This window comes from Siniperca chuatsi, linkage group LG24, assembly GCF_020085105.1.
Source record: "Siniperca chuatsi isolate FFG_IHB_CAS linkage group LG24, ASM2008510v1, whole genome shotgun sequence".
Lineage (NCBI taxonomy): Eukaryota > Metazoa > Chordata > Actinopteri > Centrarchiformes > Sinipercidae > Siniperca > Siniperca chuatsi.
Window position 1 is genome coordinate 6,444,440 of NC_058065.1, and position 23,521 is coordinate 6,467,960.

Genomic DNA, 23,521 nt, shown 5'->3' on the forward strand with positions numbered 1-23,521 from the left:
TTCTTTTCTCCCATCACTCCATCACAGAAGCCCTCCCCTCCCCTACCACCACCACCTCCCTCCCCCAGGTGGTGACATTAACATTGTAAGAGAGAAGGTCATGCAGTTGATCAGCGGTTCCTGTGTGTGTTAGTGTGGAGTAGTGTGGGTGTATGTACTGTATGTGGCTGCAATTATGCTAGTTTGTGTGTGTGTGTGCGCACATAATTTTGCAAGTGCACGTGTACGTGTGAGAAGCATAATTATGCTGCTCTGTGTGTAATTATATGGCTCTTGTGTGTGTTTTTGTGAACGCCTACGCAGAAGCATAAACACGTCTATTTTCTGATCTTGTGGCCTAAAGTGAATGTGCAACTTGTGTTTGTGTGTGTGTGTGTAGGCACGGAATCAAGAGCCAAAAGCATTGCACAATAGCCAAGATAAAGGAGCGCTCACGGCCCGCTTCAGCTCTATTTGGACAAACGCCGATCTGGAGAGCCAACATCAATTGGCTCTGCATAAAGCCAGGGTCCATTTCCTAAAAGGCTTTCGGGATGATTCCTTCATGCGAGCCAGGATAAGCTGAGACAATCCAATGGCTGTTCCAGCAGCCCCACCTCCACCTCCAAACCGGAGGAAATTGCTTTGGTGGTGGTGGGGGGACAGTCCTTCAACCCAGATTCAAGCTTCCATATTGTCAAGCATCTCCTTGGAACAAAACAGTCATCAGTCTTTTCTGTGTCCACTACAATCAAATTTTTAATGACGGATGGGGAGCAGAGCACAGTGCCGATGCAAATTGATCAAGAATCAATGAGCCTTTTTCACAGCAAGCATTTTGACTTGCCATAGTAGGAAAAGCACAGGTGTTGCCAATTACATTAACAATGGCTCTGTTCTAGTGTCCCAGTAAGTCATGATAGTGTGACAGTGAGCCAGCATGCACAATACCCGGACCCTGTAAAACTGAAGCAGCTAGAAGATTAAAATTAGTGTGACCCTGCTGGCTGTGCTGTATCCTTTAGCTTTCTTGCATCAAAACATATTGGGCTGCAATTCCTCACATTTGAGAAGCTGGAACCAACAAAAGTTAACATTTTTCTTTAATAAGTGAAATGATCAGTTGACTAAATTCTTAACTTGCAATGACGTTTGCCATACCTAATATAATTTCAAAGAACGGTTGATGTGTTGAGTTCAGCAACACTGAATTGCACAGTTAATTACCTTAACAATTTTTTTCAGCTGTGGGCTTCAGCCACAAAACATGTCACAAAAATATATGCTTTTTGAATAGTTTTTGGGTTGACATTTTATTGGAATGCACTGGATAATGAAAACAGTAGCTCTGCAACAAGGGAAGGAAGTCGTCAGTCAGAACTGATTGGTAAATGATAAGCAAGTGTGGTCCAAGTGGAAATTAAGGTCTGTGTTTTGTTCCATTTATCATTAAAATATTTAGAAAGTGCACAGTTCAGCAGTGTGTCAGCAGCCACAGAAGTGTCAACTAGGGTTGGGGTTAGAGTTAGGTCACTGCACCATTTTTTTAGCTTAGATCAAATCACTTGAATCTTGTCTTCTGTACTCCCTACTTATGCTTTACTCCAGCAAAAATCCATAACTATTTGGAGATCACAAGACACACTTCTCACAAAGTCAAGCAGGCTGAGAGCTGTGAACCAGTCCTAATTCACTAACTTCATTCTCTGACTTTTAAGTTAAAAAAAGCCTCGCTCTCTCTCTCCTCCAGTCCTCACTTCTCCTCTCTGTCTCACCCTCTCCTCCCCTCTTCCATGGGGCCCTTGGCCTGGCAGCTGATCCTCTCTCCGTGTCACATTTGGCCTGCGCCAAGCTGCCTGCCATCACCATCAAAGTGCAGGCTGCCTCCCAACTGTTAGCACCCTGCTACGTTGCTAATAAAAAGCCTGGGTTATAAATATGAAGAGAAGAGCATGCATAATGCCCTTAGGAAAGGCCCAAAACACCACTAAACAGATAAATGTAATGGGGTGGATATGGCTCATTAATTTTAGGATAACCGTGTTTAGTTTTAAAGATGCCGTGATAGAGACAAGGTGCTATGAATAATATTCAGAGCTGATGCCAGCAGGGTTGAAAAGGGCAGGACTATAAGGGGGCCCTGAGCTGGAGGGGGTGATGCAGCACTATTGTTAAATGCACTGAGGTTGGGGGGATGCTGTCACATCATTTCAAAGATGACCCATGATTTCCTGCAGCACTTTCCTTGTAGGGTTACATCTTTCTTGACGATATAGAAATATGTTTTTTTTTTGCTTATAATTCAATTCTGTAAAATAAAACAATACTTTCATTATTTTGAGTAACTGATAATGTTTCCATAATGGCATGTCAAAATAAAAATTACCAAAATGCCTTGGCAAATTATAACAAAGGTCTTTTGTGAGTAATTGTAAGGGGATACATTAAAGCAATAGCTCGATAGCTTGACATCGTTTGAAATTTTATTTTATTTCATTATTTAAGAGTTAAATGAGAAGCTTGATACTGCTCACATCTGTTCAGTAAATATGTAACTAGAGCCAGCAGATGGTTAGCTTAGTTGAGCATAAAGACTGGAAACGGGGAAACAGCTAGCCTGGCTCTGGCCCAAGGTTAACAAAATTCGCCTACCAGCACCTCTAAAGCTCACTAATTAACACGTTATATCTTGTTTGTTTGATCCGTACAAAAAACATCAACTTGCAGTTTTACGGGGTGTTATTTGCCAGACTATTTCTTGGCCGGGACCTGTAACTTGCTGGAGTCCTTACCTTTGAACAAAAGCCAGGTTAGCTATTTCCCCATTTTTCCAGTCTTTATGCTAAGCTAAGCTAACCGGCTGCCGGCTCCAGCTTCATATTTACTATGCAGATGTGAGAGTGGTATCGATTTTCTCTTTTAAATCTTGGCAAGAAAGTGAATATGCGTATTTCCCAAAATGTCTAAGTATTCCTTCATACAATGTCCCCAGTATGGTGCAGCAGGAGTTTTGTTCTCAGGCTTTTTTTATATTTGTAGCTTCCTCATATTGTATTTTGTTGTGACGGTTTGGGTGGCTGTATACATTTGTAGTGTTGACATCTGATGCTGTCACCACAGCAAACAGTGTCTGCACAGATCTGCTTTTGATTGTCATCATCATCTTCCCCAAATTGGAAAAAGATTTCTTTTCAGCACCAACATGACATTTTCATTACTTGGTTTGGTCATTTTTATATCTAGCAGGGGTTTGATTACTCATTTTAAAAGTGAGTAACATTCATGTCATGGATGAATTAACACTGGCTTCTCCGCAGCTTTGCTTCTCTTCTTTTGTTGTTTCACATTCAAGTGACAGTCTGTTTATTGCTTGTTGCATGCTTTTATTTAAAGAATGTCATTGGTCATAGAAAATAAGAGGGCCTTGGTTTGATTCACAGGCTGTGAATACCACTGCGATACCAACTCTGATTAAAATCTTTCTGAGAAATGAATCACAGTTTTATCCTACAGGTAAGGCTGCACAACAGTCACATCAGTACACACATCAATAGGAAAATCTGGCCTGCGATGAGCCAGGTAATGAAATTGTCTTATGGTTTTTTTCTTATTCTTTTGATTTCATTTTTATGATTCACTATTATACTTTACTGACATTGTTTACAGCCATCTTTGTCATTGCTATTTGTAATTCAACAACACACTAGGCTCTTTTATCTAAGGAAAAGTTTGGGCAGGCACGTAATTCAGAGAGCAGTCTTTCACATAGTGTGTAAGTGCGTATATGTGTGTGTGTCTATGCACATGTCTTATCCTGCCATAGTGTGTTATAGGGCCTATGTCTCCCATTGATCAGGTGAGCCAGGCCAAGCCATCACTTTGAGGTGACAGCTAAATGACCAGTAGCCCTAGGCACTGGCCATCTCGCCAACAGCCTTTGTGTGTTTGCGTCGCAGTGCCTAATCGATACGAAATGATACCGCGCAGGAGCTCATCAGCGGTGGCTGTCGCAGCTGACAGAGATGGTAATCTATAGCTTCACTGAGCAATACTTACACAGCAGCCCCACCCATTAACACACGCACAAAATCTCCAAAAAGGACTCCCTCCCCTCTAAGCTGCCCTTCAGGGTTTTTGCTCCTTCCCGTGCACTCACTAAGAGCTCCGACCCCCAGATTTCAGACTCCTTGGAGAGCAGCATGGCGTCATCGGCGGATCCCAGTTGAGCGGGGAATCTGCCTACGGGGCCAGCATGAGGGGAAGGGTGGGGAGCGGGTGGAGAGATAATGCTTCATTTTCCTCGACACTGATCTGAATAGCAGAGCGCCCTCACTTCACCCTTTTATTCTCACTGGAGAGAGCGGCAGGGGGTGCAGTGTTTGGCCAGGAGGGATGTTAGAGCTCCTGATGCCCCGACGGGGCTCCGGAGCAACGAAGTAGAGACGGAGGGAGTAGAGACACAAAGAGAAAGAGCTAGGGGGAAGAGACAAAGCTAATTTATCTGTCTTTCCTGAGAGAAGAAGGAAGAGACAGACAGGTGAAAGATGAAGAAACAGGCCTCTACACAAGCTATGCAAAGAATTACGTTTCAGATTAGGACAGGAAAGTTTGAAAAGAGTGTAAAGAGTGAAAGATGAAGCCACAGCATCTTCCCACCTACAGATGCGTAAGCAAAAAAAAATTACTTTGCAGCTTAGAGGAAGAAAGAGAGGGAAAGATATGAAGCTTGAAAAGCCAAAGACAGGATACAGGAGTTCTCCTCCTCATTGACTAACAGCTCCATCTCTCCAGGCAGCCGAGCCTCACCTAGCTTCAGATAACACGCCGCGGAAACAGCTTAATTACACACACGGCCTTATCAGACGACATTAGCCTCACAGTAATAATCAGGGCTGCCGTCAGCCCCTCCGTCAAAGCCTGGCAACGCAGCACCTTGAGGCAGTTTTACACAGTTCGGGCTTCAAGCTGATAACAGACACTTCCAGTTGTTAAATCACGATTTGCTGACGGAGTTTAAGGGAATAATGCACATTTGGTTGTAAACCTGACACCTCCTTTACACATAGTCAATTTTTGTTTGGATGGGTGCGCTAATAGACTCTTGGGCACTTGAAACGGTATTCAGGCAGCAAATTCAATTTTGTTTTGTTGGACTTAAAGCTTATATTTGCATTTTAGGCATATGACATTTAAACTGTCGTTTTAATTCAGTATTTAGTGCATTGCTATGAACATGAGAATTGAACCTGTAATTGTTTCTTTGCAGAATAGTCTGAGGTTCATTTTTGCTCATTTTGAGGCAAGACATCTCCCCTCTAAGCCCTACTGGAGGTTTACATGACATGTGGATGTGTGTTTGTGTGTGATGGGGGATCTTCAAAGCACCTTTCATCTAGCAGGAAAGCAACAATGATGGAGCACTCAGAGCGCAAAAACCTGGTGACCTCTGCTTAATGGAGCAGAAAGACATTTCCCATTGCTTTCTCCGAGCAGACACAACAGAAAGCACACATCCACATCATCCCCGACACTAGAGACCTCTCCTCTGTCTTCGCATAACACAACATGGACACCAACATGAAGAATTCTTTTGCAAAATGAATTGTTTAAAGAAATGCACTTGGTAAAACAAATTGATACCAGTGACAAAGGCAAAATCACCACAAGGTCCACTCTGTAGCTGTCCATGTACATGTTGACAACATGGATGAGAAGAGTGAAAAAAATGGAAATTTGAACGTCTGCATTTCCATGACAACTGGTTAACTTCAACTGGATTCACTTTAAACAATTAATTGACAAAAAAAAAAAAATGAACAAATTCACTGGTTCTATAATTGCAAATTGAATTTCTTTTGCTTTTGTATGTTGGTCGGACAAAATCTGAAGCAATTTGAAGATGTTGTATTGAGTTTTAAGAACTTGAGATGGACATTTTTTCACTATTTTTTCATATTTTATAAATTGAATTCAATTAATCCAAATAGAAATAACTGATAATGAAATAATTAAATTCAACATTAGTTACAGCCCTACATTTTTGACAATCTAGATCTAATGTGCAGACACATTTAATGAACAAAGGAACTGAAAGACATTTTTGGGAAATATTCGCTTACTTGGTGTCTTGTCATCACTGTGAGATTACCAGCAGAGACTCCAGGAAGTCACTGCTCCTGGCCAGGAATTAGTCCAGGACATATCCCCCCGTAAAACCACTACTACAGATTAAACAAACAAGATAAAAACTGTTAATAAGTGAGCTTTAGAGGTGCTGGTAGGCGGATTTTTTACCTTTGGACAGAGCCAGACCAGCTGTTTTCCCATGTTTCCAGTCTTTATGCTAAGCTAAGATAGCATCTCCTGCTTCCAGATTTATTATTTAAAGGACAGATATTAGAGTGGTATAATCTCAACTCTTGGCAAGAAAGTGAATAAATGTTGAACTATTCCTTTAAATAAGTTGACATATGACTATTTGTGTTCCAAGTACACACATTTGCTACAGTATTTTTGTACTACAGTAAAAGACTTTGTATAATCCATCTTTCCACACAGACAAAGCTACACTTGTGTCCTCTAAATGCAGAAAGTAGCTTGACAAGTAAACAGATTGAACTTGTGAAGATCTGCCGACCTTGAGAGTGATACAGACATTATTAAGAGGTCTTAGGCTCAGGATACAACAAGTGCACTGCATATAAAGACCTCTACTGCTCCATCTAAATAGCTTGTGACAAAGTGTGGAAAATGTCTTTGTTCTGGTATTAAGTCGAGGATAGGAGAGGTGAGGGTGAAATAGGATAGAGAAGAGAAGAGAGGAGAAGAGAAGAGGAGAAGCATCTTGAGACTGAAGAAGATGAATGATGGAGAGGAGGATGAGATTGGAGCGAAGAGGAGAATAGCAGGGCATGGAGGATGGGGGGACTAGAGGGGGGGTATAATCCCAACGACTGGAGCCGTGTTGCACTCGCTGGGGAGGGGAACTCTGTCTCTCTTTAACTGGATTTGGGTGAGCTGCTGTTTATCGGCGTATGAGTCGCAAAGCGTTTCCTCTCAGCTGTCAAAACCATCCTAATCTAATCAGGAGACATTTCAGCCATTTGCTTTCAACACAGCAGAGTGCAGAGTGCATACTGGACATGTTTGTGTGTGTGTGTGTGTGTGTGTGTGTGTGTGTGTGTGTGTGTGTGTGTGTGAATGAACCAGAACATGTATATGTGTGTGGGTGAGTGGATAGAGGGGGTTGGCGAAAACAGTGGTTTTGTACCCGGGTTAGCAGCTTGCGGCAGGATTTGGGGAGTCTGTGCTCCGGATGTGGGGACCCCATTGTGTGCGGCAGGCTGGCTAATCTTCATTACCACACACAATGACGGGGCAAGAGAATGGGGCCTTGGCTGCAAAAGGCACGGAGAAACAAAAGAGCGGCGAGCAGCGAAAGAGAAAGAGAGGGGAGGAGGGCCGAAAATAACAGAGGGGAGAGATAAAGGGAACAGTGAAGCGGAAAAACTCTGCTTCCTCCTCATACAGTGCCAGTCATAAAGGGACGTTCGGTACCCCAATCACGTCCACAAACCATGGAGTGCAACTGTGGCGCCGTGCCCACACTGATAAGAGCCAGAGTGGTTCATTCTTACATGCTTCTCAACGGCTGCATAAGAAGCCACCTCTGTTTTTAGCCAGTTGTCTTGCCTGTGTTTACACTGCTTTTGCAATGAAGGTGGTGTGTAACTCTTAGTTTGTCTGTTAGGGCCACAGTTTCAGGCTTTGTTACTCATTGCAACACCATACCTCAGGGTTAGCTAAGAAGCAAAGGGGTGTGTTCGTGTTGCAAGCAAGCGGCATGAAAACAAGCATGAGCAACGAAAGCAGGTCAGTGGCACAGTCTCGTAAGGCCAAGGTGGATTAGCTCAGGGTCGCGTGTTGGAGTGTGAGTTTCTGGAATCTGTGCAGTTACACAAGAGTGTGTACATCCCGGTGACTTTATGTGTATCCGAGACCGTGCAAACAGGAGGTGGGGCACTGTCGTTCCGTCTTTATTCCCACGGCAATGCTTTCAAAACAAACCTGAGCGACAAAGATTAGCCCAAGCTGCTTAAAATATTGAAAGACGTCTCCTCGCCACCGCTACTGCTGTGGGCTCTCCTCCAAGAGATAGGGTAGGGGTGGAGAGAGAGAGAGCATATGTGAGTTTAGGTTGGACGAGGATAGGCGGAGGCAGCATGGCAGGCTGAACCTGTTCACCCCTCTGTGCCGAGCGGCTGGCTTTTCAGCGGGAAGCGTAAGCGGAGTGCGAGGACTTTTCACCCCAATTTCATCCTGACAATGTACTAGCCGTACATTGTCAGGTTAGAGCTCAGCTTAGAGGGGAGGAGAGCGGTTAGATGCACTAAGAAAGGTGTGAGGCACTCATTGACTTTGGCTTTTAGCTCTGTGTGTGTTGGTGTGTGTGTGCTTTGATTGCTGTGCCAGAAGTAGAGCATTTAGTTTGAAAAAGTGGGTGATTACAGGGCAAAGGGTAAAGCCCAGAATAAGGGCTGCGTTAAGATTTGGGGTTGAAGTTTAAAAGGCTGGCAAATTAACATGTTTTAAATTAATGGGAGTTTGTGACAGTTACAGTGAAATATGTGCAACATAAGAACAAGTGCATGTGTTTGTGTGCATGAAGACACACACATACAGTATACACACCACCTGCTCCGCTGAATATTTGAGAGAAAACAGCCACTTTTCTTCTTGAGTCACACACAGGCATAAACACACACACACATAAACCCAATAAACTCTGTCTGTGAAGCTCTCTCAGTCTCTCTTTCTCACTTATACACACATACACACACATACACCAATGAAAATTATTGATGTGCTCTCTTATAAAACAGTGGCTGCTCCCTAAAGTATTCCTGGCAACATCACAGGCTGAAAATAGCTGCCGACCCAAATAACTTTCCCCACCGGAACGACGAAGGAGCCAGACCACAGCCACCGGCGACTGGCTTTACTAATTGGCATCATTTTACAATGAAATAATATCTGGGGCAAAAGACTGAATAACACATAGCAGTAAACTGGTGAGCAGGAGGTGCTGTCTAGTCACACAAGCGGGGAGTGATTTGAAGAAGGGAGGGTTGGGGGGAGGACGGGGATGCCTTAGTTCTTGTTAACATAAGTTATCAAATTCTCTTCCCTAAAAATTCGCAAGGGGGAATTGGGTAGTGAAACATTGATGTGACACGATCAGTTTAGTTAAAAGATGGGAAAAACATCTACAGCAGGGGATCTTAAATGTTTTTAAGTCACAGTATTTGCTAAGACTTGTATCCCAGATCCCCAGATGGATAGTTTGTTTTGTTGATTAAGCATTGAATACTAGAATGTATTGCACTCAATATGAGGACATAATAGAGAAACCTATGGATAGATATAGATTCTCTTACTGGGATAAGTTATTGTAAATAAAATGACAACATAATTTCTTCCTTATTTTGTAAAAAAAAAAAAAAAAAACCTTAAGGACTCCACTTTGAGATGATGTAGCCACATTCACACACATTTAGGTGAGCACATTTGGCTGAAGAATGACAACACACACATGCAAAAAATACAAATTATATGAATCTCTGCGGTCATGTGTGCAAAAATCTCCCTATCAGATCATTTTTGTCTGTCAATGAGTCCTTAAAGTCTTTTCAGCAAGAATATTTAAACTAATCAACTTGTTTCAGGTATTTTCTAAGAATCTAGTTTAAATTTTCTTGATTTTAGCAACCTGTCAATCTTTCTTGTTTCACAACACAGACACTAATTTTTTTTACAACAAATTGATTTATATGGGAAACAAGTTAAAATATCCATACTTTACTGGAGGATTTGTTCTTGTTTTAAGGGCTTTTTTTTGTTTTAAGAACTCAGTTGTTTGGAATGGCCCATTGTCTTTGCCCAAGGCCCTGCACTTACGTCAGCCCACAAGATACCACCAAAACTCCCAGTTTAGACCAAAATATCACAATCACCAACACTGCAAAACACATCCTGTGAACTACTCACACACACACTCACATGCAAGTAGTATACATACAGGGAAAGAGAGAGGGAGGAAGGCATAAACACAGATGTCTTTTGGCAGCCCAAATCTTAATTAGCACCAGGAGATTCATCTAATCAAAGGGTTGCCAGCCCATCATTAAGGCTAAAACACACACTGCTCTCCTCACATACCAGAACAGAACAATGGGAAACAGAGGTACACTGTCACGCTGATGAATGGCTCTTCCCACAGGTCTCATTAAATCACAGAAGGGCACTTCCCAGGCCGTTCGAAGAGTTAAGCAGGGTGCAAAATCTTCTCACCCCCTCTGTCTTTCTACTTTGACACTTAGACAGCTGTATTTTTTTCGAGGCTGCATGTCAAAATAATATTTTTCTTAGTGAAAATATGTGCTTTCAGGCTTTGACATATAGGCTAATCCCAATTCAAGCTGAAACTGCCTGGTTTTGAGGATACAAGTCAGATCTTATTCAGACAATTTAGCCCTGCAGGGGCTTGGAATGACTGAAACTACATGACGTACCCAGTTGGCTGAAGACACCAGTGTCTTTAGGGTAATGTGGGACCCAGTTTAATCTTCAAGTGAATTTAACATCAGCTGCTGACAATGGAAAACATCCTTTATCTGTTTCTGACCACCCATCTGAGTCCTCACCCTTGGTTTCAAATATATTTATTATGACATTAAGATTAAAGGTTGATCTCATAATAAATGCATATTTTTTGTGCCTAAAGAAATAGGAATTTGTTATATTTTGTGAAACATGGATGAGTCCATCCATCCAGTTTAGACTGGATTTCCAAATAGGCAAATGGGGCAACTGCCCCAAGGCCGCAAACCTACAAAGGTCCCTGAAAACCTCACATTTAGGTTTTTGGAAATGTGTTTAATTGCAAATTTCATCTGGGAATTTCCTTAATTAAAGTACAATATCAACTAAGGTGGGTCTTGCTTTATGGCCTTATTTTGTGACCTTGTCCTGTTTGAAAATCTAGTTTTAATATATTAAATATTCTAGTTAATATTGTGCACAGATTGTGCACATTCTAAATAAATTTGTGTTTAATCAAATGTCCACAAACTAATGGACACACAAAAACACTTACCTAGTAATATTCCATCAGTTTCAAAGGATGTGGTACACAATGACAGAGTGATGATGCCAAAAGATAAAAAAAGAGAAGGAGGAGACAGAAATACAGAGATGAAGGTAAGAAAGAGTGATGAAAGAAGAAGAGCAGGATGAGGAATCTTTGTAGAAAAGATAGATAGATGGATGGATGGAAAGAGATACTGAAGGAGGAAAAAGGTCCTGACACACATCTCTGGAGCAGCGAGCCATAGCAGCTGGAAAAACACCACTGGCTTTGCATGTTGGACAACCGCAGCTGAGTGTTGTGGATGAAATGCAAAGCGCACACACGTGACTGTATAGACATTTACAAAGACGCACAAACTTGCTGTCGCTTACATAATACAGCTAAAAGTCAAGCACACGACCCTTCTCAAAGCCTGGCATTGTTACATTTTTACTGGACTCCATGACACCCTGAATGGAACCTCAAGCCAAGATAACATCTTCTTAAAAGACTTTTACAAAAGCACACTCTCCTAAAAAGTCAACAAGGCCTGCATTGGCGACTCTGATCTTCACCAATGACCGTCCTGCTTTATAAACTATCCAACCGGTTTCAGAACGCAGCACGTCCTTGCGGCTGTCACCACCAAGAGCTTAGGGCTGTGATTGATAACCGGCTTCTGATGACAACAACAAGCAGCAGTGTTTACTCAGGGCAAATTGCCCTTGTCTCTCTCCGCCTTCCATCTCTTTCTCCCCCTTTCTCTCACTCAATCTTTTGAGAGAGATGGTCCACATGGCTGGATCTCTGGTTTCTGGATGGCTAGGAGTCCCTCGAGGTGGGATTAGCCTCCCAGACGGACAGCTAAACAAACAAATAGGCAAAAGCTGCCCTTCCTGCTCGCCAAGGCTGCCTAGCAACAGGTAGGTAGTAAGATGGGATGCAACGCTTGGTATGTCACAGCCAGTGATGGCTATAAAATTCCTGGACATAGTGCGAATGAGTAATGTGTTATGAAAGCCAGTGGATTTCCAAATATGTGAGCAGGATGGAAGATCAAACACATTGTGTTGCAAGCAGGAGATAGGAAGGAAGTTACCAAGGCAACCGATTATCACTTGAAGCCTTTAAATACTTAAGGCCCTTTTGCATAGAGTGATTCATGCCAATTATTTAACATGTCATTTAAAAATCACTGAATGAAACAATACACACACAAGGTAAAGTTTCGTTCTGATGAGACTCAGCCATTACAACAAGCAATGTCAAATGTGCCAACAGCTACTTGGCAACATTAGCAACAATGTTAACAGCAAGTAGTTTAAAGTTTAAATAGTTCTTCATTTAGAGAAACATGGTACTATTTCTTGGCTGGGCACAGTGACTTCCTGGAGTCTCCGTTGGTTGCCTGGGAAGCTCACGGTGACAACATAACTCCAGGAAATCACTGCACCCGGCCAAGAAATAGTCCATAACCCCCTGTAAAATGACAAATTGTCACTTTTACATTTCTTTTTCTGCATGGATTAAACAAAGAAGATACTTGTTAATAAGTGCGTGAGTCAGGCTAGCCAATTCCCCCTGCTTCCAGTCTTTATGCTGCCTGGCTTTAGCATTATGTTTAATAGACAGATATGAGAGTGGTGTCGATGTCTCATATAACTCAGCAAGGAAGGGAAAAAGTGTCTTTCCCAAAATGTCAACTAGAATAATCTACGCATAGTCTTCTAAGGGTCCCTCCTGTCCACTGATAATATAGGCACAGCTGATATTAGAGTGGCTTCTCTCAAATGTGGGGTTCACATATTCAGACTAATTCACCATCATCTTGTCCTTTCGTGGTGGGAAGCTTTATTGAAAAAAATGAGTGGTCTGAAATTTGCATTGTGATATGTAAATACTTTCAGTGCAACGATTCCACCAGCAGCTTCGTGCCGTTTATTTGTGACACGCTCTGTTTAAATGAGCATTTATTCAGCATTGTGCCACATTTTGATTGCATGACTCAACTTTTCGCAGAGAGACTGACTTTAAATAGGGGTTAAAGCAGGGCAAATCAAACAAGGCAGCTGTGACGTCGTCTTCTCAGAATTTGTCAAAGAGAAACAGAGCAAGAGAATCATGAGATAAAGAGAAAGGGAGAGAGAGAGAGTGAGTGGTGATCCCAAAGCATAAAACGAGTGCCTGAGACTTCTCTTCCTTTCTCTTTTCTCCCTGCGGTTGCCAAGCCGGATGGCAGCAGTGAAGCATGTCGGATCACTGTAAGGTGCTGTAACGGCTTCCCGATTTCGCCTCAAATGATGTGAAAGTCATTGCCAAGCCATGTGTGCTGGTGTGAGGCGAAAAAAATGACTGGCTCCTCTTCTCACTGTTAATCAAACCTGGGGTGGCAGAGCGTTTTGCAGACGGAAGCCATACATAAAGATGTGCTTGTTCACCACGTGCCCTCTCACTCCCCCCCTCCTCTCCTCTCCCCTTGCCTCCCCCTTGCTGCCTTTTTCCTCTTGCACCTTCTCTGTCTCTCACCCCTCTCCCTCTATCTCTGACGGGCCAGTCACCAGAGCGTCAGACAAATGAATACTTCCTCCGCCGTCCTCTCTTTCATCAGCGCTTCCAACCTTTTCATCAACGCCCATAAAGCAGTAGAAGGCACCTATCACTGGCAATCGCCTCTCAGCTGCCTGAGTGATGAGACAGAGGTGGCAGAGTTCACTAAGTGCTCTTATGGCAGAATGGATGTTACTGGGTCAGGGGGTCGCTCGCACATCTCATTACACAACATACACAGACACACAGACCTGTGCACCTGTATGTGAGGATGTGTGCATACACAGAAATGAGAATATCCAATAAAATGAAGGTGAAATAACAAAATTCTGGGCCGGCATGTACACAGACAAACAAACCACAAACAGAAGTGCATCTTTTCTTAGAATCGATGCATTGAGTAATAACCTCTGAAAACACTTAGAAGCGTCCAGCAGAGATGCTGCATTGTGCACCGGTGCACAAAGGCTTCCTTTCATGCCTCGGTGCGTCATGGGCCGGGCCATGTCAAATAGACTCTATGTGGCATCCATCTTCAAGATCTTCTGACTGCTGTCGGGTTAGAGGCGAGCAAAACAACGCTGCGAGAAACCAATTTCATATCCGACATCTGAGCGTCATGAGGTAGCACGGGCTCATCTGAACCCTTTTAGGATGTCTGGAAATTAATCACCGCTATAAAAGACTATTGGTGTTTTATATGAATAAAACAAACTGTTAGGAATGACTCTGCTGTTCCGTCTGGGGGGATATGTAATGCTACTTTTCTACCTTCCATCACATTTCCATCACGCACGTCAGTCTGTAACTGACCAGACATCAGTTAAACTAAAAGGGAATTCACAAAATGTTTTTTCTGGAGAGCTTCCAAACTTGATTTCAGGGATTGCACCTCTCATACTTACAGTTGATGTGACATTTTAATAAAGCCACAGGCGTGGAACGAAGACACTACCAGGAGCTCTTTTGAGACAAATAAGATTAAGTCCCAGTTTGTCCTTCGTCCTTCTGCTCGCAGGATACTGAACTGTGCTAGTTATAGGATTGATTTAATTTTAATTTGCATAAAATTATAGTGAGTAAAATGTCACAGAGAAGATTGAGGTGTTTTTATATTACAGGTTGGTTTATTTTCCTGTTTACCTGGACTGGAAAGACATCATTCAGACATCTAAACTCATTAGTTCTCATTGCTGGTGCTCTGCAAAGCAAAGAAGAGTGACTTGGGGAACATTGTTACCTGGCAGCCACTGTGTTGCAACAGAACTGAGCAGTGTACCGTGTGGGGAAAACGTCCTGAGCTTACACAACAGCCCTGCAGAGATCAAAAATCCATACTGTGCTAATTCTATATGAGAAAAGCAGGAAAAAAAGAGGGGGAGAATGGAGGACCAAGGGATGGAGGAAGACGGAGACAGGAAGGAGGGGGCCAGTTGGCTGCGCTCCCCAGCATGCTTGCTGTGTGTGAGAAAGCAGCTGTGGCCTACTGAGGATTACATAACATACTGAGACACATACACACTGGCGTGCACGTACGCAGTCACGCACATGGCAGCGGATGCATATGGATGCATATGGCTCTTCACAGTTTCACTGCAGATTCTCTGCTCTATCTTTTGTCGCTTCTTCTCTTTCTTTCTTTCTTTCTTTCTTTCTTTCTTTCTTTCTTTCTTTCTTTCTTCCTTTCTTTCTTTCTTTCTTTCTTTCTTTCTTCATCATGATCTCTCTAGAGGCTGAGTGTCACCATGCCGATGTATCTCTCCGGCTCTGATCACAGCTTTAACAGCCCAGTAAGGAGCGACTTTTCTCTTGGAGGTCTCAGCCAAAATACAAAATAATTTATCTACTTCCTTACTTCCTGTTCCTCAGGACACCATGCCTCTGTACCCTCTTCTTTTCTGACTGTCCTGGGGGGTTTCAAGCCCACCGGACTGTGAAATGCGAAACCCTGCAGCGGGGAGAATGTGCGTGCTCGGCAACTTCCTACACCTCTACGCTAACAGCCCCCCCCCCCAGTGGAGCTGCTGCTGCCGCTGCTGCCTGGGACATGTGCATGTTATCAAGTCACGAGAAAGAAGTGGCTGTAAGTGGATGCATCTGAGCACGTGGGCTTGTATATGGAGGATGGAGGCCGCGTCGGAGCGCCCTGCTGCTCCGTCCACATTTAAAAAAAAACACCGAAGCCATGTGCAATCTGTCCACATCCACATATAGAAGCCCATAATGCACCGTGCAGCAACATACAGACATTTGCTTGGGTAGAGGCACTCAGTCTACGTGTGTGTGTGTGTGTGTGTGTGTGTGTGTGTGTGTGTGTGTGTGTGTGTGTGTGTGTGTGTTGAGCCCCTAAGGGATAATATATGTGTTGGAGGGTATGGAGTGTGTCCTGAGGTCAATGACAGACAGACATTTGTGGTGTCCTGTTACGTCCTACCCATCAGGGTCAAGTGCTGTGGATGAGGGCACGTCATCAGCGGAGCCTGAAGGCTATCATATCAGCCTGAAATTCAATCCAGAGGTTTTGTCTTTTATACGTTAGCATCTGACTGCTCCGAAGATGCTGATAAATGTATGACAGTAAAGCCAAACGAGGCTTCATGAAAGCAAATGCCAGTTTACAAAATAACATAACAAGCCCTGGAAATTGCAATTAACAAGCAATTTCTGTTGGTGTAACGATGCAAAATAACACATGTGCACTTTGCTTTGGGGGAAATTGGGTTCTACATATAATGAGTAAGTTATGACCAACTCTGCTTGCTCCAAATCCAGATCAGCCCTGCTGTTTGTTCCAACTCTGAACAACCAACTGTACAGGGATTTGGAAGCGAGACAGCACAATTCAGTTTGGCACTATTTGGTTCAATAATGGAACAAATAGCAGCCTCAAATGTAGACCTCTGAAACACTTTCCTCCTTTTCTACTCCCCATCCCCCTATAACCGCCTGAATCATGCCTCACAGACACCAACAGGGGACACAGTCATCATTCTTGCCATCACATCTCAGGGAGCCATTTAGGGGCCGACTACAACGGCCTCCTATCTCACCATCAGACCCCATAAAAGCATCAAATTCTAAATTGTGCCTGGAATACAGAGGGGATTGCTCAAACGGCGGGTCTCGGCTGGAGACAGAGCTTTTAAGGCCAGCCACAACTCATAATTCATGTATTCAGGAGGGCTCTGTGGCACCTTCATGTCACTACAATGAACACACGGATCGCTTTGCCAAGAACATTGCTGTGCTGCGTGAAGAGAGGGGGTTTCAAAGTGTGGGGCAAGTCATAATCCATGTGCTCACACGGACACAATGCAATCTTCTTATCCCAAAAAAGCTTGTTTTCCAAAACAACTTCTTTAGTTTATCTTTATCTACAAATGCTTTGAGTAAAAGCCTGCAAATTGGTAGAAAAGGTGTTTTTAAACTATGAATGATATATTTTTCCACTTTGTAGTGATTTATTTAATTACAGTCCTATTTTGAATCAGGATCATGATAAAAAATTATTCTTGAAATGAAATGAAATGAAATATTCACTTTTTTAAGTTGCAAAAGTTGCTAAAGGTGCAAGAAGCACGTCATCTGCGGGGATGTAGATCTATAGATGCTATCAGGAGAGAAACCTGTGACATTTCATTTTTGAAAAGTCGATCAGTTCATCTCATACTGAAGCCAAGTTCAATAGAGTATATCTCTAAAATCAGACATCCCACATGTAAAAATGTCATTTACTCTTACAAAATAATAGCAGAATACACAGCTGCTCAATGAGAGCAGATATCTGAACTAGATCCTCTACATTTAAGACATGCTGGCTGATAAACTTCATGATTTTCTTTAATTCCAAAATGGACGTCGTCTCAGGGAGAATAAGCTGCAGACAGTCAAAGAAAACTGACATTTCCAGTCTCCACAGATAAGAGCGTCCCCAGCCTTATGCCTGCACATGCAGCTCTCTCTCTTCAATTTGCATTAGGTATTGATTTTGATATGCAGGCTGTGGGTGAGAAACAGGGAAAGACATGCACTGCATATGGTACACGTAGGCCCATGCAATTTAAAATCCACTGACAGTGAAGGCAGGGAGTTGGAGACTTGTTATGAAAAGATGTGTAGGTGGCTAACAGTAGGATGCCAATTAAGCTGCTTGGCCACAACAAATGGATCCATGGTCACGCACTGGTTTCTCTCTCTCCTCCCCCCCCCCCATGGAGAAGAGAAGTGGGGAAAAGCTCCTATTGTATGAACAATACAGGCATCAAATTTCCATGCAATGATTTTTTTTTTTTGCCCAGTCAGTCAAGTGCAGCATGGAAAGCAATGCAGGTGGGCTGACGGCTGCATGGCCCTTATTTGGGCTTAGATATGGAAAATGAAGGGTGGTTTAGTAAAAGATGGTGCTCATGTGCATGAAAGGTGCAACTAAATTGAGATTGTGGAATAAAAAATGGGAGATTAGGCTGAGAAGCTGATTATTAAAAAAGTACAGATGTTAAGCAATTTAACACCAGAACATGATAAAAGTCAGTATTTCTACAAGTATTAGTAACATTTTTGACAGTTAAAATGTCTGCAAAACCTACAGAGCCATTGCTAGCCCAAACACACACACACACACATACACGCACGTATAATAATACACGTTCTACTAAGGAAATTGGGCTGATATAAAGAGAAGACATGTGTGATATAGTGTGTGAGGAATATAAGAGCAGTAATGGCAGTGTAAAGTGCCGGTGCGTCTCCCCACGCATCTATCACCATGTGGCCGCGCGGATCCCCGTGCTTATCTTTCCATATTCATCCACTGAACTTGGATGGAGGAAGTGTGAAGGGGGCGTTCAAGCGAACATGCAGATGACAGTTATTCTTTTCCTGCTCTGCCTTCGCACATTTTTTCACCACTGCATTTATAGATGGTACAAAGCCAGACATGTTAGGATATCCATTATGAATAAGAGAGGGGACTTCTCTCCATGCAGGGGGGTTCACAACTCAGTAATCTGAGGGATGCAGATGTATTATCTTCATCTTCCCAAATGGCATTTGACAGCTTTATTACGCTCCGGCGTGCAATCGCATCTTATCCACTTTGCCATCTCTCGGAAAACTGTCAGATATATGAGTGATATAAAGCATTTCATCTCCTCATTTCGCCCTGAACTACACACATCCTCGCTTTGGGGAAAAGTTGACGCCTGCATTTCGAGCGCATGTGAAGCCATCAGCGAGCGGACCCTGTGGTTAAAGCTCTGTAATGGAGATAATGCACACCGGCTAGAATTGAAAGTTGAGACATACCTGCTGCCAGTTTTCCTCCAGCGAAGGCATGGCAGAGAAGTAGCCGGTGTCGTGAACGAGCTGAAGTTCCTGAAAGATACTATGGTTCGCCAAGACATCCATGCTGTCGCTCGTTGATGGAAAACAAGAATGATCCACAAGAAAAATGTCTCCTTTCTTGGCTGTGTCAGACCTCTTCATCCACTTCTTTCATATTAGTCCATAAGAGGAGATTAATTGCTCAGTGTAGCGGTTGGAAATGTGGCGATTAGGGTCCCTGTACCTGCGCGCATTATCGGACTCGGTGCGTAAAAGAGACTGGAGGTGATGGAAGCTCCATGCGTATCCGTGTTGCCAAACTAGACACTGATAGGGAGCCAAAGGAGAGGAGTGGCTTAGTAAATGAATGGGCGTTGTTTAGTTTGTCAATCAACTCCCCAGTGTGTCCATTTAAGGCGAATGGGCGGTTGAGGAGTTATTTGAGTGGCAGCGGAGCGTGGAGAGGCGGAGTTAGGCAAATTAAGCGGGTGGGATTGGCTCCGGTGCCACGTCACTCATGCCAAATATGGGCTCAATAGGTGAGCTATTTATGGATGGGTATATTAGATTTGGAAGAAGGTCTAAAAGGCTAGTCTGAGAGGAGAAGCCATGGTGTAAACATCATGTGCTCACAAACAGGATCTGGAAACAGTATTAGTAGGCTGCTATATTGTTCCACAGTGTAAATATTTAATTATAATGAGATGCAGGATGATGCATTAGACTACTCCTGACTCACACTATGCTTAAATAATGAGTTTATTGTAAACTTACTTAATGATATTTTAATCTCATATAATATCACCATAATGCTGTTGCTGTGGTCCTGTGAAGACTGTATTTTTAAATAGTGTTTGTATACTGTCCATAATAAAGATTTTGTGTGTTTATTATATATTTTTTATGTCACAATAGGACTATAATCCACTTCCTCACAACTTGTTCACTGAGGTTAAAAGTTGTAGAGGCTTATTATACTGACCCACATTGATACAAATCGGCCTCTGCACTTCTTTTATGCAGCTCATGTGCTGTAAGTAAAGCAGGGTGAAAAAAAGTCCACCGTGTGTGGAATGATAAATAAGTAGCCAAATCTTCCTCGATACGTCTTGTTTGGTGGTGTGAGTAATGCCGCTTATTCGCTCGCCCCGTGTAAGCCATCGAATCTGTACACTTCCACGAAGGCTCAATAGTATTCTCTCTCTGTCTCACACACACACACACACACACACACACACACACACACACACACACACACATACACAGAGTGTTGTAGAGGTCTGTAATCTTATTACAGTGGTAGGGGAAGGCTGGCCGAGGGCCCCGGCTACGCGATTTACACATGGCATTTTGGGAGGGAGAGCTCAGCTCAGACGGACGATGAAGCTCCGGCTGACATTTATCCATTGGACACAACTCACTCTGTCTCTCTTTCCTTTTCCTGCCTCTTTCTGTCTCTCCTTTTCTATTTTTTTCCTCTTTACATCATGTTTCTTTCTCCATCCCTCACTTCTTCCCCATAATGCTGTACCACACTCTGTATTTCACTATTGGTGTCTTCAGCAGGAATAGATAGGACAGAAGGAAAACACATGACAGAGACATAAATGCAAACATCAACGGTTGCCGTGTGCATGGCAACTGACAAAAAACTGAAAGAAAACAACAATCTAGCACAACTGTGTCCTGTTTAGCTGGTCTCCACATGGCTGACTGAAGTGTAAAATATTTAACAGATAAATCCTGTTCTTTTTATGCATTGTTTATGTGGCTCTTTGAACTACTCTAAGAGCCAACAAAGAGTGAATAAAGGTTTAATTCTTTGCTATTTGAAACCAGTAAAAACAAATTGTTTAACAATAATAAAATTTGTCCAAAATTGTTCCATGTGTCATTTTCATAAGCAGTGGCTGAAGAACCATGTTAACATCACAACAAAGTACCAGGAATTATAACACTGAAGTTGAAGGTGGCTGTATCTGTAGCTTTGGAGTTGGACTGATGCTCAACATGGAACTAAAGCAAAGAACTAGCAAAAGCTAAATGTTATCTCCTTACACAATTGTCTAAATGCTATTTCAAAAACTTCCCCACAATGCCAGGAATATAATTCTGGCAAATAAATATGAAATCCTTTTAATTAAACATTGTTTTTGGCCTACAACAGTCAGTCTTTAAACAGTGTGTAATTTGTATTTATTTGTAAGGTAAGCTCCTCCTCAGGTCACCAATAACAGTGAGGGCATGATCTCTGTGTTCTCAGTGGTAGCTACACCCTGATGGAGCGTCTGTTTTTATGAAGTTGTTTCACCTCATTATTGTTGTATGGAAACACATTATTTACTGATAAAAGTGATAAAGTTATGCAGTGGCATTGTCAGCTAGACATGAGCAACCTGAAGTCTTATAGTTTGTCAATAGCAGTGAATGAAGAGCGCATGTACATATTTTTTTGTGTTTCACCACAGTCCACCTTACAGAAAATGAAATGTCACAGTAAAACAAAATATGGATATCTACTTTTGAATATAGATAAATATAACCAAAAAAGCCCACAAATATAATTTATATATGTCTGTAGCAGCTTACAGATGTCGCAGCAAAACTATACACATCGAATTGAAGGAATACTGTACATAAGATCAAATATCATTTATGAAGTATGGCTATACAACACTAAATATTATTAAGGTCACTATGAACTTTGTTCCTGAGTTTATGACACTTTATATGTTCCTATGTAGCAACATTATGGGTACTTTTTCCATTTTGTGCCATAATCTTCCTATTTAAATTAATCTTCCTTTTTATTTTATCATCCTGTCTTAAAGATGACATTTGTTTCAAGCAAATCTCTGAAATTGGTAAAACTACATTGGAAGAAATGCAGTTATTTCACACTTATTTAACTCTTCAAGTTGCTGAAATTGTTTGTTATGCAGTGTACCACCCCGCTGCCATCACCGGGAATTAGCAAATCTGAATGCCACGTCTTAGTGCCCGTTCTCAGACGTGCAACCCCCCCCCCCCCCACACACACACACACACACACCTCCTCCTCCTCTTCCTCGGCCCGAAGCCCATGCATATCATAGATAAAAATAAGTGCTCACCATTATCCGTGGGCACACAGCGTTATATTGTGGATGCTGACATTGCTCTTACCTGGCAGTTGGTGCTTTTACTATATTAATAATGGAGCAGGCACCATCCATCATGGGGATATGAGGCTGCTAATCATGTCAGTTCCCTGCATATTCACTCCTTTCATCAAAAGAGGAGGAGAGGTTGTGGGAGAGAGGCAGAGGAAGACAGAGGGAAAAGGAAGAAAAAGCGAGAGAGTGATGCTGAGAAACAGAGATAAACAAAGAGGGGAAATGATAGGGAAAAAGAGAGGAAGAGAGGGGGAAAGAGGGAGATGGAAGGGGACAATATCAATGTGCTGAACACATGACAGATGCCCTTGGCCTTTTGCTGAATGGCTTCCCTGTTGGCAGGAGTTAACCAGTGTATTTAAACAGGACAAGACGAATGGGATCTCTACTCACCCTGCTCACTGAACCAGCCCATTTCTATTCCAACTCACAGCCTTCCCCTGTGAGGGAATGCTAATATGGTTAGCTGACATTGGCAGGGTTAAAACTTCATAACGGCATTTTATTGTAATACTACCTAACTTTCCTATTTTTCAAACCTTGTCCCAGGAACTTCTGCTGAGCATGTAGGAAGTTTTTCAGCATCTGCGCTGCTCGACACACTGCGAAAACAAACAAAAAAAGTAATTTACTTTAATGCTGAGTTTTATAAGCTTGTTGTCTTCATAAAAATGGAACATTCTGAGATTATTTCCTCGGTTTCCAAAGCAGTTTCACTTGTTTTGAGTAAAATGGAAGCGCATCCTACTTTAACATAATATAATTGAGCTACAAAAATCTAATCGATTTGCATTGAAAATAGCACTTAATGTTTGCAGCAACACACTCCCCAGCTCGCCTCTCTGTCTATGAGTCTCCTGCAACCGAGGGACTTGAGTGTCTATGCTTTGCTTTGCTTCATTTTGCCTCATTTGGTGTAATATGACATCCACATGCCCTGATGTGTTTGAACATAACATTTACACAAATATGGTGCATTTTCTTCCAGTTCAAATTGCTCCAGTGGAGTATTATGATAACCTTTATGTTTATAGAAAATAAAAATATGCACATTTTCATCCAACATCTGTGCTCGAACATGCCCTCCGCCCGGCCATAAGCACAGAAAAGGAAATTTGCTCATGATTGATGGGCCTGGTTAAATAAAGATAAGATTTTGAAAACGTGGCCATATGTCTGCCGTATGCACTGTCTCTTTTGGCTCTGAGCCTGGATGCAGAACATCTTCAATATCCTGACGTCTTCTTCATGCAGCTCTTCCGTAGGGGAAGAACTGGGGGAGAAGATGGAGGTGGGCAACAGTAGGGGGGGAGGAGGAGTGGATTTCAGAGCGACAGGCCGACTGAGAAAAGCGATAATGAGCGCTCTGGGCTGTCTGGGGTGCAAACTG

The 23,521-nt window shown here is 42.6% G+C and overlaps 1 protein-coding gene across 1 annotated transcript in view; it reads right to left on the reverse strand.

Moving 5' to 3' along the window:
• The window catches only part of LOC122872182 (Krueppel-like factor 7), a 38,280-nt gene extending 18,966 nt beyond the window's left edge, over positions 1–19,314 (reverse strand). Inside the window, exon 1 of the mRNA XM_044188055.1 lies at positions 18,959–19,314. Coding sequence (XP_044043990.1) covers positions 18,959–19,138 — 180 coding nt within the window. The 5' untranslated portion in view covers positions 19,139–19,314. The remainder of the gene's footprint in view (positions 1–18,958) is intronic.
• Positions 19,315–23,521: the final 4,207 nt, after the last annotated feature.